Genomic DNA, 17,092 nt, shown 5'->3' with positions numbered 1-17,092 from the left:
TATTTCTTTCTATATACTTACGGGTGTATATATGCACATAGGTACGAAATATGTACACAGCTGTGAAATCCAGACTTTACTTTTAATTAAACCTTAGGTTAATTCATCTATCAACTTGATAAGCATTTTCAATGAAAATTAACAGGAAATTTTTAATTAATTTTAAAGAAACAAGCATTTAGGTTAGTTGTCTTTTTATTTTTATTTATGAAAATATAGATATATGCATATACATATGTAATTCACTTTACTTTTTCACTTTAAATTTGCACAACAAATAATACGCCCAGTCAGCTTTTTATACACTACTACTATAAACGTTTCGAGAATTAAAATTTCACTGACTTTTGATATGTGAACATTTTCTATACAAAGGCAAATTTATCTCTTTAATCTCTAATATATTACATTATTACAACAGTTTATTGTTAGCTGAGCAAATTTTCGGATTTTAACAAGTGCTATACTTCTATCTTATTTATGTATTTAAAGCTTTTAACTATAACTGTTTGTATATAATTACGTAATATTGCAAAAGAAATATAAGATGTTTGTAGAGGACAATATTTAAAAACAAATGAGTATATTTATGCAAAACAAATAAAGTTTTATTCGAGAACAAACTTAGCTTTCAAGAATTTTTATTTTATTTATTTATTTATTAAATGAAAAATAATAATACAATTATTATGTTACAGAGTAAGAAACACTAGCTGCCAGGGCTTACGGCTTACTGCTCTAATAAAACTATATTCAAGAATTTTTATGAATTAACATATGTAATATAACTTTAGCTGTTAGTATTTTGTTCATTTAATTAGTGTAAATAGGCAATTATAAAACTCAATATACTTAGAGAAGAAAAATGCATGACTAAAAAATCGATATGCATACATACATATATACATAATTTAAAAAAATAATTTCAAAATTCACATATTGAGATTCATACATGCAATACGAAGCAATATGCAAAGAAATGCCCACTTTTTTAATTTGTAACACAACCAATTCTGAGACAAAAAATGATATTAAAGAAAATTACGTTAGAGTATGTCCGCTATGCTGGGCATTTTGGCACTTATCACGCTGTCAATTAAATGATCCTTCTTATCAGACTTGTTGCTTATAATTTCTTATTTGTAAACGTTTTTGCTTAGCTTTTAATACATTGGAGCGAGCCGAACATTTTCGCTATCGAACTGCAGATAGACAAACAAGAAAAAAAATAAATACAAACAAGTTTCGTTGCGAGATTTTAGTACAATGTCAACAAAGTTGTAACAAATAAGATAGTTACACTAGCTAAAGGGGTTTCGGTACTGCTGCCACCGTGGGTTAATTCGTACAACTCCTCATCCGTTTTGGTCTGCGCCTCTATTTTGTAAATAAATTCAGCTGATACGGGTTTGTGATCGGAGAGTGTATAATTGGGATGAGATTTATATGATAATTGTGTTATATTTAAAGTTATATCAGGATAACGATTCTCTTGTACACGATGTAAGATACGATCACACCATGCTGGACGTCGCTTCAAATCGTATTCAGATGTTCCTTCAATGAACTTGAAAGTAGGTGCAAAAGTAGGTAGTTCTTCAGAGAGTAGAGCAAATGCATTGCCCGTACTGCGTGCCAATGATAATTGGTCGCGTTCTAATAGCTCCTCAAATTTACCCTGTTCAACCAAAGAGCGCACATCCCATGCTGAATCGCTGCCAGTTAAACGGAAATTTAGATCACCGAACCAAAACACGTAATCATGATCGAAAATACTACGATATTTTGGTGTTTTATAATGATGATTATTCACTATTTGATTGTAGTCTTCAATGCGTTCACTCAGTTTGTCGTCATGTGCCGCTAAATGTGCACCAACAAAAGTCACACCGGTACCATAGAGACTCATGCGTATACTTACGGCGCCTTTATTACCCCATAAACCGCCTAAACCTGTACGGGTACTTTGCACCTCTATGTCTTTCATGTGTGGTTCGTGCTTGGGTTGCGCGAACATCATAATTAATATTCCTTGCATCTGCTCTGTTCCAATTTTAATATAATCGTGGGGAGTAAGATGTTCACTTATCTTAAACGTCCATGGGTCATCATTGAAAATGTTCAGAAATTGATTTTTAGCATGGGTGCTGACTTCTTGTAATGCCACAACATAAATATCAGGTAATTTTTCTTCCGGGCAAGCTGTTGTACCGTTTAGCGACAAAGCATCCGTCATAGATATATCATGTGGACGATGTGTTCCTACATTCCATGTAAGGATGTAGACACATAAGTTAGCAATTATTGATGCACTCATTCCGACTTAATTATTAGGTATATATACACGTTCGTCACTACAAATTACTGTACATAAGTATTACTCGTATAAAAATATTATTGCTGGTGAGATTTTTATACGGTCACGATCAGGTTACTTGACAGCTACTAATCCACGAATTAGCTCATAACAAATTTGGTGCTATACTAATACTATCTAAACGCCGTATTCTGGTTGTCAAATATATTGCTTTGTTTTATACTGGCCTTCGAATACAGCATAATCAGCATGCAGAAATATATTTTAAATGTTTAACAACGTTATCTCCTTTACATTATGTTAATCACCTAATTTAGTAAGATATTTTTCATTTTATTTCTACAGGAGAGAAGTGTTTATATTAATTACTAATTAAATTATCGAAATCAAAACAAATTTACCTTTCCCGAACACCTTTAAACCTGTTTCATTGGCACTTTGTTTTTTTTTCGTTTTATTTTTTTAGCAAACGTATGATACAGCTGTGTTTAGTGAACTTATACAACTTTTGTTACGTTGAACAAAGTTAAATTTTTAAATTCCATTGCGATTGGCTAAATAAACCAATAACCGATTGAATAACTTTTAATTTGTTAAATTTCAACACTCAGCCATTTACCTTACACATTTTATTATTATTGATGAGATACAAAACTGACATGTGAACGTATCGTTTGCTTAACGAAAATATTACGTTTTACAATTTTTTGACATTTGCTACAACGGAAAAAAATTACATTTTAGTTTACTATCAGCTGATAAGTATAATAATTTATCTAATACTATTTTGTTCGCATTTATTTTTTAGCTAATTTGCTAACAAAAATTAATTTTTAAAATGACGTTAGATGCACATAAGGGAGAAGATAAATTGCTGACCACTATTCAACAGGAATATAAAATACTTGCAGAATAGTAAGTATCAACATTTGGCGCACTACATTGAATTATATTAACTAGTGCTTATATTTCAAGCAAAATGATTGAATCAGAAAAAATAGGTGGGGTCTATGTAATACCGTCATATGGAAACTCGCTTTGTAAGTTATCTTATTAAATTGTAAGTTTTTCACTTTATTTAAATGTAATTATTTTAATGATTTCAGTATGGTTTGGCGTCATATTTGTCAGACAAGGATTCTATATTGATGCAGTATTTCGTTTTACAATACTATTGCCAGATAAATTTCCAGACGATAAGACATTACCTGTAAGAAATTAGACGATGCCAATATAACAATTACTAACTTTAAATATTTCCATTGTTTTTAGACCGTTATCTTCCAAAATGAAATCATCCACCCTCTCATTTGCCCTTACACCGGATCTTTGGATATTTCATGCGCTTTTCCTTATTGGCGTACCGGAGAGGATCACATCTGGCAATTGCTTAAATATATACAGGCAATATTTATCGATCCCATTGAGTGTACACGTCTTGCCGCTAGTGGTGCCAAATATAACAATGCCGAAGCAGCGGAATTGCTATCACAAAATCGTGCAGAATTTATAGCACGAGCTAAGGACTGCGCAAGCTCTAGCAAAGATCGAATTTATGATGAACCACCCACGGAGGATCCACATTACATAGTTTTTGAAAAGTTTGACACAGACATTCATGGACCAATAAAGGAGCGCATTTGTTCAGGCAAAGATCTACCGGAAAGTCCAACTGTGCCATCAAATGGCCTTTCGTGGGTAAAGGAAGGTGAATTTAAACCTCTAACCGTTGAGTAATCATTTATGACGTTATAAAAATGTTAAGTATTAAAAAATTGTGTAATGTAGTTAGCAATAATATAATTTTTAGTTATTAACAAAAAAAACATTTAAAATATATTTCCTTAACTTTATCACAGTATTAATTGCACTCTTCTTCTTCAAATATACCAAGGCGTTGAGTATTTCCTACCCAAGTATTTTCCAATTCCAACCGCTCACCACGCCATGTGAAATGTGTAGGCGGTGCTTGTTCTCCGTTAACAAACTCAAAATTACGACTTAGCTCTATAGCTAATTTCGAACGTATCAAACCAATACCTCCAACCTTAGACCATGCAGGATGGTAAACGCGACCTGTTTTAGGATTCATATAAATCTTTCGAGGTAAAAATTCAGTAGTAAGCTGCTCTGCGGCATGAGCGTATGATATACGATCAGGACCTAATAAACATTTTTACGTATTATTATCGTAGTGCTACTGTGCAGTAAAATATTTACCCTTATCGTCTGATAACACATGTGTGAACACAATTGGTGTATCATCACAGCGTATGAAGTTACGTTCACGTCCACATAAAGATAGATACGGAAAGTGTTCACGATATCTCTTGGTGTCATTTAGTTTTACTCGACTAAAGAAAAATTTCAAGAATTTCTTTTCCTTAAAGCAAGAGGTGAAGTTTTTCATTTTGGCGTCATCTAAAAAAAGCTGTTTACATTTAAAATTTTATTACTTTGCAAAATTATTTCCAGTTCCAAAGATCTCACCATGCCTTCGTGATCAATATAGTAGAAATATTCACGTATTTTCGGTTCAGGTTCCTGGCCCTGCACATAACTTACGCCACTGAAATGATTGCACCTTAGAAGGCATGTTGAAGCGACAATAGTTTTATATTTATTTTCAGCGCGTCTCAACACGTACCGAAAAATCATTTTAATTGCTTTTATACTTGTTTGTACAAGTTGTTCGAGTTTAATAATAAAAACAAATAAACTTGTCAAAACAAAAATCAGCTGTTATGATACAACCTACAAAGTGACATTCAACGGCTAACACAAATTACCGGAAATTAAATTTCAAACGGAAATCTGTAAAAGGAAGGTCAACTTAACAAGAAGCTGCACTATAATCACACATGTACATACACATATTTATTTACGTAATTGCACATATCATATATATTGCGTATATTTGTATGGAAAAGTAATAAACTTCATAAATGTGATATTTATTTATGATTAAATAAGTAAACACTTTTTCAGAATGCTTTTTTGTATTTACCAATCCCTAAACAATTAAACCAAAATCAGGTTGGATGGATTATAGTACAATACAACATATACAGTTATTATACATTAATATATGAATTTATCATATGAATATGTAAAGTGCATGACTAGAACCAACTAAATTATGGGTTCAAATAAACAGTTGTTAAACAAACGAAAATTGAAGATTTTTTCTCTAGGAAGTGGCGGAATAAGTCCAGGACTCTATATTTCCTGAAGAACATCTATGAGCATATTACACATGGAAGAAGCTCGGCCAATTATCTAGCAGCATTGTACTCGCAACAAATTTAAATTATTTATGCACATACAAATGTATGTATGCATGTATGTATATACAAAAAATATGTAAATACGCGTATTCGTTTATACAACTTTTTTACAACTTCAAATATAGGCATCATACATCTTCATCCATTCTACATACGTACATATGCAATGTTTTTATTATTTAATCCAGTCTATATTTAGACTTAAATATGTAGAACTGGCTGAATATTCCTATCTTACAAATTCAAAAGTCTTATCAGTGTTATTTACCTCTGAGGTCATTAAATTTTCGTAACAATCTGAGACTTACAGCAGACTTGAATTATGAAATTTTTGCACTTAAAATTTAGTTTATTAAAAGCTCATAAAGAAGCATGATTAAATTGCAAAACTGTATCATCATAGTTCTTCTGGCTGCAAGCGTTGTTGCATTTCAAGAGGAGTCAATATTCGAAGATGAAGATATCTACAATCAAGCATTACCATCAGTTCCTTTCACCGGTATAACCGTACCAGGTACAAAATGGTGCGGACCTGGAAATACTGCAGCCAATTATAATGATTTAGGAACTCAACGTGAGTCTGACACATGCTGTAGGGAGCATGATCATTGTGAAGAAATACTGGAGTCAAGACAAACTTTACATGGACTTAATAACACCGATTTATTTCCTATGTGAGTGATATTAAATAAGATCAATAAATTGAAATCGTAGTTATAATTAAATATAAAACTTAATGTAAATATTTTCAGCATGAAATGTACTTGTGAACAAACTTTCTTGAACTGCCTACAATCTATTAATGATATGGTCGCAAATACATTGGGACGTGTCTACTTTGGTACACGCAAAAAATGTTTCGCTAATGGATATCCAATAGTAAGTTGCAAAGAGTATCAAAAAGGGACTTTTAGGCAGCGTTGCATACGTTACCAAGTGGATAAAACACGGGCAAAAATTTGGCAGTTCTATGATATACCATTTTATAGTTATAAACGATAGCTTTCATTTGAACATATGTACATATGACTTTTAAATTTAATGAATACATAGAGAAATAAAGGAAAAAGATTAAATTCTTTGTATTACTCATATTTTATTTAGGATGTTTGCTCAGTTTTAAAATTCGCTATAATTTAGACCTACACACTTGCACAAAATACTCAACTTTCGCATTAATTATTATCTGTGGAATCGCTCCAATATCAGCACTAATTTTCAGATCGGACCATTCTAGCTTAAAGAGCAATTCAATATGATCATTATCATAATAAAGACATTTGAAAGCCGACATATCAGTCGAAGTTAACATTTAGTCCTGTTTGTTATCTTTGTATATACCAATAGATATATTCAAATCGTACACTCTTCATAATATATTCCCTTGTTATAACATAACAATCTTACTCATAACGCCGAATACCATAATGAAAAATACATTAATTATTTAATTTCTAATGTAATTTATTCACCCCACTTGTTTTCATAAACAAGGACGCGGTGCTCTATTGTACACAAAACTTGTCTTCCACAATTCTTATATACTATTATTAAAAATAAAATGTAATGTTAGGGACTTGGATTAGAACACCGATGCAATGCGCTCAATATCCAAGAGATCTGCAAGAATTTCCTCTGTTCTCGTGCCAATTTTTTTCGCCACTTCATTTTTCTCCGCTGTAGACATCATTGTGTATGTCCAAATAAGATCACCGTCGATTATACAACGACAAGGATTTAGAGATAATTTTTTGGAGCTTTTCACCGTTCGAAACTCTTTAGGATTCAAACCACCCAGATGCTCTTGATAGGATAGTAGAACGTTTTGCAACATCAAAAATCGTCGGTATACTTTCTCAGGCAGTGGCAAGCAATATCCAAGCGCACCATCCAATGTGCCGAAAAACACCAAGTGTTTATTTTCATAGAGGAATGGTTGCCGTTGGTGTTGACCACGTTGATGACATTGCACACGAAACATTGTATTCACCGCCTGGCCGAGGTGATAATCAGATTTGCGTAGTAACTTCTGACCTCCAATAGATTCACGAGATTCTGGTTGGTACATGTAAACTATAAGGTTTTTATCCGCGTCTGTCACTAGGAAACCTAAATTATTGTTGTCCACCATGAACTCAATATTATAGACTTGTAAATGATTAAAATCACGTGATGCAAGTGAAAGCGTGCGAAACTCTTCTTGGAAACGAAGTAAACTGACTGATTTGTAGACATCAGCGATTAAAATTAACGATTTAACAGATATTATTTGATGCACATATATGTTTGTGTCAATAAATGCGACACCAATAAGATCATCGTCTTTCAACTGCCACAAATAGATCTTTTGACCGAGTGCTGTTACTAGAAAACCGAGTACATCCGAAATGGCTGATACGGGGCCTTTTTGTTCTTTTTTGAAAACTTCTTTCAATTTGAATTTTGTTAACGGTTTGCCTGGTTCAGGTACAACTTCAATGATGTCGTAAATGTGTATGTTTCCGCGTGAGGTGATATCTTCACTATAATTAAAATTTGTGCCAATACAAAGGTACTCTTTAAGACCGGATCGTGTGCCCTCATAAGCGAGCTTTACAATCTTAAATGCTGTCACGTGTTCCCATTCCTCGAATTGTATGGAAGCGTCTGGCACAATTTCCCATGTTTCCGGACTCATAAGCACCATTGCAAATTTGGAAGCACTAGGATAGATGAAGCGTTCGCCCTTGTTTTCTTCTGTCAACTCTTTGTCTTCACCATTGAAACGATAATACTTGTTAGTAGGCTCCTCGGTCTGCGTGATCAAGCAATAAACACGATTTTCACGATGATACACAATCTGTCGCGGCGTACAACGTAACGGTACTTTACGCACTGGCCAAATAGAATCGTATGTCAAGTAGGTAGGCAATACAGAGATCTTTAGCTCGGCTGTATGATCAAAATATAAAAAGCCAAAGGGACAATTTACATTGTTGAACGGCGCAAAACTACGCACGACACCATTTCCATAAAACTTATGTACACGTAGCTCACCCTTGGAGGTGAGGAAAAGAAAATGTGGATTGACGCCGCAAACCATCACACCATTGTGCCCACTAATGTTGGCAAAATAACGTAATTTGCTAACATAACGCTCTTGCAAATTATACGATTCTAGTTCGCTTTCCAAATCATCTACTTCCATACTTGTTGGTTGCACGTCCAACATATTGAGTGTTTCCAGTTTTCTGAAACGTATTTTTAAATGACCTTTGGGATAGCGAAACACTTGATAGATTAGCAACTCTAGACGCGTACGTATTAAAAGTAGTGGACGCATGCCCTGATTTCCCAAGCCAACCATGCTGATTTCGAGTGCCAAAGGCGAATTTGCATGCTGTGGCATACAATTCAAAAGTATGCCAGTTTTACTGTTCTCCTGATTGCTTAGTGGCACTGGCACGAACTCCATTGAATCGCTAAGAACCATACCGCCATTGCCCACATCATTAACTAGATACATTAACTTCAAATCGGGCATAGAATATATTTCCAAAGTGCCCGATTCACGAGCCGTGATCAGCCAGTAAGATGGTTTTATTTGAGGCAGCAAACGGCGCCACCAATCAGTATTTTTTTGTTTGGATTGTTTTGCAAGATCGGCCAGACTGTTCATCTTGAAGGCGTTGCCAGATTCACCATATAGCAGATCTTCCTCATCTTCGATTTTCATATGCGGCTCCGCTTTCATGTATCCCAAACCAGCATACAATGAATTGCCATTACTGCCTGTGAGATTGAGTACATCATCCGACTTAGCTGTGAATAAGCCAGATATATCCTTGTATGCAGCTATTGCAATCACAGCAGGCACACTACTGATCGTATTCTTATTGATTGCAAGACGTGGAGTCCCCTTAGTCTCACGTAAAGCCAATGTTATCACTTGTCCGTTCAGTACACGTAAACAAACATAGGGATCTGCAGTCGAGACTTGCACTACCGGTGAGCCCACATCGATGGGTACATTTTGTATGAGGCGCGTTCCTTGCAGCAGTCTGACGTTACGTGTTGTTGCTTGTATAATGAAACGATTTTGTCCTAGGTTACCCACGAATATAGTTGGTTGTTGACAGCTAAAGCCGGTATTTTCGATCTCGTTGATCTCATCGCCAGTCTGTAATACTAGAGATGTTGAGCGTTGCGATAATATCATAAAGTCATGATGATCGTGACGTGTAGACTTTTTACTAGCATCGTCATACACAGTCCATACATCTAGGCAACCTTCCAGCTCAAAACTAGTAATAATTTGGGGTGTAATGCAATTTACGAAGACACATAAAGCACCGTTCTTGTTGTGGCCACTGGAAGCAACGACTTCAATTTTTAGCTCAGCTAAGTTTTCTACGTGTGGACGTAATGTAACACCGTCTTCCTCAAATTCAACACGTTCACCAGCACACATGAAGTTTATTGGTCCCACATTTAGCAAACTGTCACAAACTTCGAAAATGTATTTCCGCAATTGAACCGATGTTTTAGCACCGGTTCCATATACCTAAAAAGCGAGAACCAATTAATTTTTAAATGTTATAAGTAAGTCAATACTCTTACCTCCAACTCTTCGTCTTCGATACGCCTCGCTTTAGGTACAGATTCGTCGTTAACTGCAGCGTTCGCATCGTTTGTTTCCACTTCGTCCAACGTTATAACAGTACTCTGATCTTCTTCAGTAAAATGCAACAATAATGAATTTCCCAATCTTGAACCCAAAAACAAATATTCTGATTGACAAACACACATACAACTGGTCAGAACACTAGCAGCTGCCTTATGAAAATGGAAATTTCGAACCGTGCGCATGGAGTCAACGCATAAGGTCAGCACATACAATTCACCTCCTTTAAGCGAAATCACTAGTTTGTCAATATCAATAAATGTAAGATTGGCTGCATCAAGTGAGATCCGTACACCGTCTTGTGGCTTGAGTGGGAAGCTTGTGCTATGATCTGCTGAGCTATTTAAACTCACACCATACGGCGGCACACTCTGATTAAGGTAAATTATGGAATTCACGGTAGTGACGAGGCAGCCACCTATTGGCTTTTGTATTGGGAAAACTTGAAGACTATCAAATGGCAAACCAGTAACTGTCCAGATTACAGGGTGCACTCGTTGTTGAATATTTAATGAAATGGCTACTAGTACACACGTATCGGATCGTACACAGACACGTCCAGCAAATGTTCTTACCGGTTCGTAGAGAATCAGCAGTGTTGGTTCATAATAGCCGTATAGAAATTGTAAATCTAATACGTTGTCAATTTTTTCGTCAAGTTCGCGAAGTGCTATTAAGTACGAAGCTAATATTGGAGTACGAGCAACTAGTGCTGTAGGTGTTTTCTTTATGGGTTTCACATCCGCAAGCTCGATCTCATCTAAACTATTATCCTTTCGAAAGGGTAAAACCACCAACTGTTTACCATAAACCAGCATTACAGCGCAGCGGGAGTCTGGGTCAACTCGTACCATTGGTATGAAGTAGCGTCCTGTCCATCCACCACGAACGTCGTCCTCTTCGAAAAAATGCAGTGAAAGTGTTTTTAGTGCAAACGTATCGGGATCATGCTGTACTACCGATAGCTTGGCATCTTTAAAACTTATAAGTAGTGCATCGCGTAGTGATCCTGCCAACGACACGCTCTGCAATGACATCACGTTACCATAAAGTGTGTAGGTCGCCAAACATTCTAGGCGCATTTTCGGAGGTGTACGTAAGTCATTGATATTTAGCAATTTTTGGCGTTGCGCAGCATCTAGATGAGGGAATATACGATATACTTTGAGTATGTTTGCACCTGCTACGACAAGATTCTCCTCAAAATTGTTGAAGAAATGACAGCAAATTGCAAATTCTACTCCAGTAGCGGGATGTGATTGTTTACACAGCGAAAACATGATGAACAACTGGCGTTATTGTCGGGAAATCTATAAAATATAAAATAATCAAATAAATTGCAGAGAAATTACTAAAAAATGTAAATGTATAATAAACAAACAGCTGCTTACCGACTTATTTTTCACGCGCAAACAAAACATTTGCCGGCGCCAGAGAACTTTTAATATAGAGAAGGTTCAACTGCGGACAAGCGTGTGAACTGTCAAGAGCTAACAAAATCCTATTAGTGGATTTCACCACTTTTGGCTCAGAAGGAGAAATTTTAACAGAAATGAGTGAACAGAGCTAAGTATTGAATGAAAATTATGCTCAGAAATATACATTGCTATTAGAGACGCATGTTGGCCTTTTGGCTTATATTTTTATACGTTTACATGCTATCATATCAATTGATATGAACATAATTTTGCGTATTTTTGTGAATTCATGCAAAATTGATAACATTATTATTAAATTATGCTATTTTCATGGTAATATTTGTAGTTAATGTCCAAATAAAAGCTACTTTTTAAATATTTTTTATCTTTGATAATATTAATGTATGTGAATATGTGAACTTTATGCGTACGGTTTTTCAAAATCTGTTTGCATGTACACATATTTATACGCATATGACATCGTCTTTTAAGATGTTATCAAAACTTCTAATGCCCAAAGCAAATAAATACATACATATACAAATATGTACATATATAACTTTATAAACCTATATTAATTATAATTAGATTAATTAAATATTTAAGTAATAATACAAACTTTACTCTTTATTATACATTTCAACAGATTTAATGGAATTTATCATTAAATAGGTCAAATTGCACATACATACATACTAATGAGCTTTGTTATTAAATATATGTACATACATATGTACATATGTATATAAATGATATCCATAGCCGTTGGCGCATTGTAAATATGCGAATCTGTAAGCGTACATTGAAATTAGCATAATTTTTCTCATTTAACACTGAAAATGCTCAATTCTGCTATTTTCGACGCTCCTGTTAAATATTGCTGAAATCCGCTCTTTTTGTGGTGAAATCCACTAATAGAAAAGAGTACCCCTACAAAAAATGAAATATCGTAAAATTGGCAGCACCGTGAACCTTCTTTATATTAAACGTTCTCTGATTAAACGTTCTCTGCTGCATTTCCATCATAAACTTGGTAACACTTTGATAAAAAAAAATTGTTTGTCAGCATTGATGTTTGCACGTTTTTTCAGTTTATTTTGCTATGGCTATTGACAGTTTATTTTGTTAAAACACGTTCTATACATTTGCAATTGAAAATAATTAAAGTTCCATTTTTTTAAAGTATGGAGTCCGAAGTTAATGGTTTTGCAGTCGACCAAAATAAAAAGCGTCAGAGGAAAAAGAAGAAAAATAGTAGATTTCTTCGAAATGCAAAGGGTTTTGCCAAACAAGGAATTTATGGTCGCGGTACCCACATTGATGATGATCAGTACAATTACTTCATTAATATTTTGGATGCAATGAAAAATGGATTTGAGGATGTCGAAGAAAAAGGTATATTTGTGTGTTTTTGGAACATATTACATTGTACCGCTTCTTATTTATAGTTAATATGGCTAACAACGTATTTGCACAAACGAATGAACAAGAGATTCATTTGGCATCCAATCAAATTGTGTGTAAAGTGCTTGAGTCGTTGATTGGATTTGTGGACGCAGAAAATTTGGAACGTTTCTTTAATGTATTTGCTGATAATTTTCGGCCGATCTGTTCCGACCGCTTTGCATCACACGTTTTACAAAAAATGGTTGAAATAGCCTTTTTGAGAGCTTTAGGAAAAGCGAGCCTAAAGAATGTAGGTGAAGCCGATGATAATACAGATGCAGCGGATCAACCATCTGCACCGAAACGGCTTAAAACTGAAGTGACAGCTTTTAGTGAAGAATCGTATAACGCTGAATCTGACTTTAGCGCTGACCACCGTAAGCAGTGCAGCAAGTTTGTCGATCGCGTGAGTAAGTTCTTACTTAACAATTTGGAAGATTTCGTTTGGGACCCCTGTGCTAATCATATTATGAGAACTAGTATCCTCAGCTTGGCCGGTGTGCATGTGGCAAAGGTGGCGTTCGAGAAGGGTGGTGCTGACATGGCAAAAAATCGAAAACTGTACAATGTACCAGATGAATGGTTGGATGTGCTAAAGGAATTTCCACAACGATTAGAAATGTGGCCTCAATTCTCAGATTTTCCATTCCAAGAACTATCCTCAGCTCTACTAGGGGTTATTTGTATTGCACTACGCGCAACAGACAAACAACTTTTGAAACATTTTGGAAAAAAAATATTAATGGAAGCATTCCTTAAAGTTGAGCACATTGGCGAAGAAAAGGATAAGAAAATAGAAATATTGGACGACGACGAAGAGTCATCGGAGAAAATTGAGGAAGTTGGGAGTAAAAATGCTGAAGGCGCGGAAGAAGAAAAACCTACTGTCAAGTTACCAAAGGTTTTTGAATACCAATCATCCGTTATTTTATTGGAAACTTTGATCACTATAGCTGGTCCAAAATTATTGACTCAACTTTATGCAATGCTCTTTACCGGACGTTTATCTCTATTAGCTAAAGAACAATTAACTAATTTTGCCGTGCAAAAGCTTTTGCAACATATTAAAGAAAAGGAAGATTTTGAAAACGTTTTCAACGAATTAGTTAATGACATTGAAGATCTACTAAAAATTGGCCATACCGGTGTAGTAGAGACGCTTGTTGGCGCCTGTCTACGCATCGGTTCGAAGCAAGCTCAAAGTATAGTATCGTTACAAACAGCGCTTCACACACCTGCGAGCGATAAGCAAAAAGTTAAGAGCTTCTTTCATTGTTTAATCAAATTGAAGCCGTATGAAGTAACACAAGCGGATAACAGCGCTTTCGTACATCTTCATGGCTCACTTATTGTTCAACACATTTTGCGTTTCAATAAGCCTATTTTTTTGGTCAACTGTATATTGGACACACCTGCCGAACAACTAGTGACCATATTTAATACACCAAATGGTTCACATATCGTTGATGCGTTCCTGCAAAGTAAATATATAGGCGAGAAATCTCGAGAGAAGTTCATTAGATACATGGAGGGTTTCTATGTGGACTTAGCCACCTCTAAGTTCGGTTCACGAGTTGTGGACAGTTGTTTTGTGGCCGCACAGGAGGCCCAGAAAGGGCGTATAGTAAAAGAACTAGCAGAAAAAACAAACATGCTAAAGAGTACACCATTCGGTAGATTACTTTACAACAAATTCCGTGTTGAAACCTACAGACTTTCGGCGACGCAATGGAAAGCTAGCTTTCATGCGAATAAGGAGCAACGAGTTGATAAACTATTTAAGGACATTGTTAATTAACTTTTCATACTAAAAATTTTATTCGACCAGAATTCACAGTTTTGTCTTCTACAATTCTTCAAAGTGTTATTACATAAAATAAATTAGTGTAATGGAAGTTATTTATTCATGTGTTACCCAAACATCGAGCATCTTTTTGTAGCCAGCATTTTTTTAAAGGGTTCACAACCGTTTGATGAATGTAACGGGGCATCTCGACAGGATAAAATTTATGTTATACTAACTGTCAAACGTATTGCTATCGCCATTGCCAAATCTGTATGTGGGCATTTGTTATCGTAACATAATCATTTGCGAAAATGCGTCGGGTAGGTAGGTTCAAGCTGATGTAGCGCATATTTTGAGCTCTTGAAAATTTATTTTATCATTTTCGAAACGCCGTCGGGTGGTAGTTGATATCAGAGATTATCCCTAGTTGATGTAGCGCTTGCTTTGAGCTCTTGAACTCCATAAATAAAATTTTATGTGGAAAATGAAAAAAGGATACAGATCCTTTTTTTTTACAAATGTATTTCTGGGAAAAATAAGAATTCATATTTATGGACTACTATATAATAATTGTGGCATAAATATATATATAAATATATCAATTAAAATAATAGATTTAAAATGAGCAATGATATTTTGATTTATGCTTGTTTAAGTTTATAAAATTTAAGACTTCGCTCATACCCAACCCAATTTGCATAATTTTTCTGTAAATTAATTTATTAATTTTTTGGAAAAATTTGAAAATGTACTTTATTTTTATAATATAACTCAACCGTCTTAATACTCGCTCTACTAAATTTCATATTACCGAAATGAAAATCATGGTACAAGGTAATAAAATGTAAATGAAAATACATGGTACTCCTCTACCGTGACGAAAATACCGTCGGCATATGTGCAAATCGGATATGTTGCCTCTTCGAAATTTTCATAGAAATGAAAACTGCGCTGTCAAACTGCTGAAGTGACAGCTTATTGCTTACAATATATGGAATACTAATTAGTATAAGCAATATGGAGTCAGCACGGCAATACAGTAGTATGACATAAATTTTATCCTGTCGAGATGCTCCGTTATCTCAAAATGTCTCAAATAATGACTAGAGACTGCTCACAGAATTGCGCTATTAAAGTCTCACCTTTCCAACACAATATGGTTGGTAGCACAGGAGATATACGGCTGCGACGACATCTATTGACAAAATACGAAAACACTTTTTCGACTAATCAATATTTTAAATAGACCTTAACCTAAAACAAAAGTTTACTGTACAAATTCCGTTTTCTGCTGTGAATGTTTTAAAAATATTTCAAACACGTATTCGGTTTTCCACTTTTAGTGTCACCCTGTAGAATTAATAGTCGACTTTCGTTCTCAAAATCAGCTGTATTTGATTAACATTTTCATTTGGAGTGTAAACAAAAATTTAGGAAACAAATGGAAAAGAAGGGTGAAAATAAATGATTTAAATAAACTTACAAAGAGAAAATATTAATATTTACTTTTAGGTAATACAAATAAGACAGTTCCTTCGGATTCGGCATCAAAAAATTCAAACTCTACTGAAGCAGCTCTAGATGAACCACTTTTTCCGATAGCGCCAGGAAAAACTCGTCCAAACTATGGCACCAATAACACCTTAGAGCTTTTAGAACGCATTCCCACAGAAGTCGTTAATTTAAAGTTAGATGATGTATTGACTGCAGTAAAAGATGTAGATAACTTATGCGATTATGCGCGATGCAAAACAAAAACAAAACTTATGGGCCAAGATTGTGAGCTATGCCGTAAACGATTTTGCTTCAAACACGGATTGCCGGAGGTCCATGGATGTGGAGAGGCAGTAAAACGAGAGGAAAGAGTCAAATTCTTACACCCTAAACCAGTCAAGACCGTCCGCGAAGAAGCTGATCTTGCACAGGCTAAGAAAAAGTTACAAGCCAAATTAAAAGATATGCAAGTTGGACGTATGCAAAAAGTAAATGGTGGTCCTCCGATGGTCGTGAAAGGTGGCAAAGGTGGAGTTGATGGAAGTGGTACAGGCGATGGAAAGGGAGCAAAGCGGAAGAAAGGGAAATAAGTAATATATATAAATGTAATGTAAAACGCGAACAAGTTTAGTATACAAAATCAATAAAAAAATAAAAATTCTCGTCAATTTATATATGAAT

General features: G+C 34.9%; 7 protein-coding genes across 8 annotated transcripts; 4 read left to right on the top strand and 3 right to left on the bottom strand.

The window, feature by feature from the left end:
* Nucleotides 1-485: 485 nt before the first annotated feature.
* On the bottom strand, nt 486-2,838 carry LOC120770945 (phosphatidylinositol 4,5-bisphosphate 5-phosphatase A). Of its 2 annotated transcripts, XM_040098658.1 has the most exons (3): nt 2,719-2,838; nt 1,301-2,656; nt 486-1,202 (listed from the first exon to the last, which is right to left on the bottom strand). In XM_040098658.1, exons 2-3 carry the CDS (start codon nt 2,315-2,317, stop codon nt 1,164-1,166), a joined length of 1,056 nt encoding a protein of 351 aa, XP_039954592.1. In that variant the 5' UTR covers nt 2,318-2,656; nt 2,719-2,838; the 3' UTR covers nt 486-1,163. The 2 variants fall into 2 exon arrangements, with proteins under 2 accessions (XP_039954592.1, XP_039954590.1); XM_040098656.1 differs by having other exon boundaries at nt 486-2,656; nt 2,719-2,837.
* A 226-nt stretch (nt 2,839-3,064) lies between these two features.
* On the top strand, nt 3,065-4,182 carry LOC120770946 (protein crossbronx). The gene is made up of 4 exons (XM_040098659.1): nt 3,065-3,232; nt 3,293-3,357; nt 3,424-3,527; nt 3,590-4,182. The coding sequence occupies exons 1-4, from the start codon at nt 3,156-3,158 to the stop codon at nt 4,052-4,054; spliced, it is 711 nt and encodes a 236-aa protein (XP_039954593.1). The 5' UTR covers nt 3,065-3,155; the 3' UTR covers nt 4,055-4,182.
* On the bottom strand, nt 4,108-5,038 carry LOC120770947 (UPF0598 protein CG30010). The gene is made up of 3 exons (XM_040098660.1): nt 4,808-5,038; nt 4,538-4,748; nt 4,108-4,480 (listed from the first exon to the last, which is right to left on the bottom strand). The coding sequence occupies exons 1-3, from the start codon at nt 4,973-4,975 to the stop codon at nt 4,179-4,181; spliced, it is 681 nt and encodes a 226-aa protein (XP_039954594.1). The 5' UTR covers nt 4,976-5,038; the 3' UTR covers nt 4,108-4,178.
* Nucleotides 5,039-5,793: 755 nt separating this feature from the next.
* On the top strand, nt 5,794-6,680 carry LOC120771404 (phospholipase A2). Its single transcript, XM_040099379.1, has 2 exons — nt 5,794-6,278; nt 6,357-6,680. Exons 1-2 carry the CDS (start codon nt 5,977-5,979, stop codon nt 6,604-6,606), a joined length of 552 nt encoding a protein of 183 aa, XP_039955313.1. The 5' UTR covers nt 5,794-5,976; the 3' UTR covers nt 6,607-6,680.
* A 367-nt stretch (nt 6,681-7,047) lies between these two features.
* LOC120770977 (cleavage and polyadenylation specificity factor subunit 1) lies at nt 7,048-11,734 on the bottom strand. Its single transcript, XM_040098715.1, has 3 exons — nt 11,659-11,734; nt 10,204-11,577; nt 7,048-10,147 (listed from the first exon to the last, which is right to left on the bottom strand). Exons 2-3 carry the CDS (start codon nt 11,545-11,547, stop codon nt 7,187-7,189), a joined length of 4,305 nt encoding a protein of 1,434 aa, XP_039954649.1. The 5' UTR covers nt 11,548-11,577; nt 11,659-11,734; the 3' UTR covers nt 7,048-7,186.
* A 1,071-nt stretch (nt 11,735-12,805) lies between these two features.
* On the top strand, nt 12,806-14,967 carry LOC120771609 (nucleolar protein 9). The gene is made up of 2 exons (XM_040099694.1): nt 12,806-13,080; nt 13,134-14,967. The coding sequence occupies exons 1-2, from the start codon at nt 12,870-12,872 to the stop codon at nt 14,927-14,929; spliced, it is 2,007 nt and encodes a 668-aa protein (XP_039955628.1). The 5' UTR covers nt 12,806-12,869; the 3' UTR covers nt 14,930-14,967.
* Nucleotides 14,968-16,260: 1,293 nt separating this feature from the next.
* On the top strand, nt 16,261-17,091 carry LOC120771611 (DNA-binding protein SMUBP-2). The gene is made up of 2 exons (XM_040099695.1): nt 16,261-16,371; nt 16,430-17,091. Exons 1-2 carry the CDS (start codon nt 16,359-16,361, stop codon nt 16,999-17,001), a joined length of 585 nt encoding a protein of 194 aa, XP_039955629.1. The 5' UTR covers nt 16,261-16,358; the 3' UTR covers nt 17,002-17,091.
* The last annotated feature ends 1 nt before the right edge of the window (nt 17,092 follows it).

This window comes from Bactrocera tryoni, chromosome 3 (assembly GCF_016617805.1).
Source record: "Bactrocera tryoni isolate S06 chromosome 3, CSIRO_BtryS06_freeze2, whole genome shotgun sequence".
Classification (NCBI taxonomy): Eukaryota; Metazoa; Arthropoda; class Insecta; order Diptera; family Tephritidae; genus Bactrocera; species Bactrocera tryoni.
The sequence above is the reverse complement of the archived record's forward strand: the minus strand, read 5'-3'. Positions and strand labels throughout refer to the sequence as shown.

What these genes read in the sequence shown, in the direction of transcription:
- LOC120771404 (XM_040099379.1), top strand. Translation starts at nt 5,977, where the DNA reads ATGATTAAATTGCAAAACTGTATCATCATAGTTCTTCTGGCTGCAAGC. An exon ending in AACACCGATTTATTTCCTAT is followed by an intron (nt 6,279 to 6,356) that starts GTGAGTGATATT and finishes AAATATTTTCAG; the next exon opens with CATGAAATGTACTTGTGAAC.
- LOC120770945 (XM_040098656.1), bottom strand. Translation starts at nt 2,317, where the DNA reads ATGAGTGCATCAATAATTGCTAACTTATGTGTCTACATCCTTACATGG.
- LOC120770947 (XM_040098660.1), bottom strand. Translation starts at nt 4,975, where the DNA reads ATGATTTTTCGGTACGTGTTGAGACGCGCTGAAAATAAATATAAAACT. An exon ending in ATATTGATCACGAAGGCATG is followed by an intron (nt 4,749 to 4,807) that starts GTGAGATCTTTG and finishes AAATGTAAACAG; the next exon opens with CTTTTTTTAGATGACGCCAA. An exon ending in TGTGTTATCAGACGATAAGG is followed by an intron (nt 4,481 to 4,537) that starts GTAAATATTTTA and finishes AATGTTTATTAG; the next exon opens with GTCCTGATCGTATATCATAC.
- LOC120770977 (XM_040098715.1), bottom strand. Translation starts at nt 11,547, where the DNA reads ATGTTTTCGCTGTGTAAACAATCACATCCCGCTACTGGAGTAGAATTT. An exon ending in TCGAAGACGAAGAGTTGGAG is followed by an intron (nt 10,148 to 10,203) that starts GTAAGAGTATTG and finishes CTCGCTTTTTAG; the next exon opens with GTATATGGAACCGGTGCTAA.
- LOC120771609 (XM_040099694.1), top strand. Translation starts at nt 12,870, where the DNA reads ATGGAGTCCGAAGTTAATGGTTTTGCAGTCGACCAAAATAAAAAGCGT. An exon ending in TGAGGATGTCGAAGAAAAAG is followed by an intron (nt 13,081 to 13,133) that starts GTATATTTGTGT and finishes TCTTATTTATAG; the next exon opens with TTAATATGGCTAACAACGTA.
- LOC120770946 (XM_040098659.1), top strand. Translation starts at nt 3,156, where the DNA reads ATGACGTTAGATGCACATAAGGGAGAAGATAAATTGCTGACCACTATT. An exon ending in TATAAAATACTTGCAGAATA is followed by an intron (nt 3,233 to 3,292) that starts GTAAGTATCAAC and finishes TTATATTTCAAG; the next exon opens with CAAAATGATTGAATCAGAAA. An exon ending in GTCATATGGAAACTCGCTTT is followed by an intron (nt 3,358 to 3,423) that starts GTAAGTTATCTT and finishes TAATGATTTCAG; the next exon opens with TATGGTTTGGCGTCATATTT.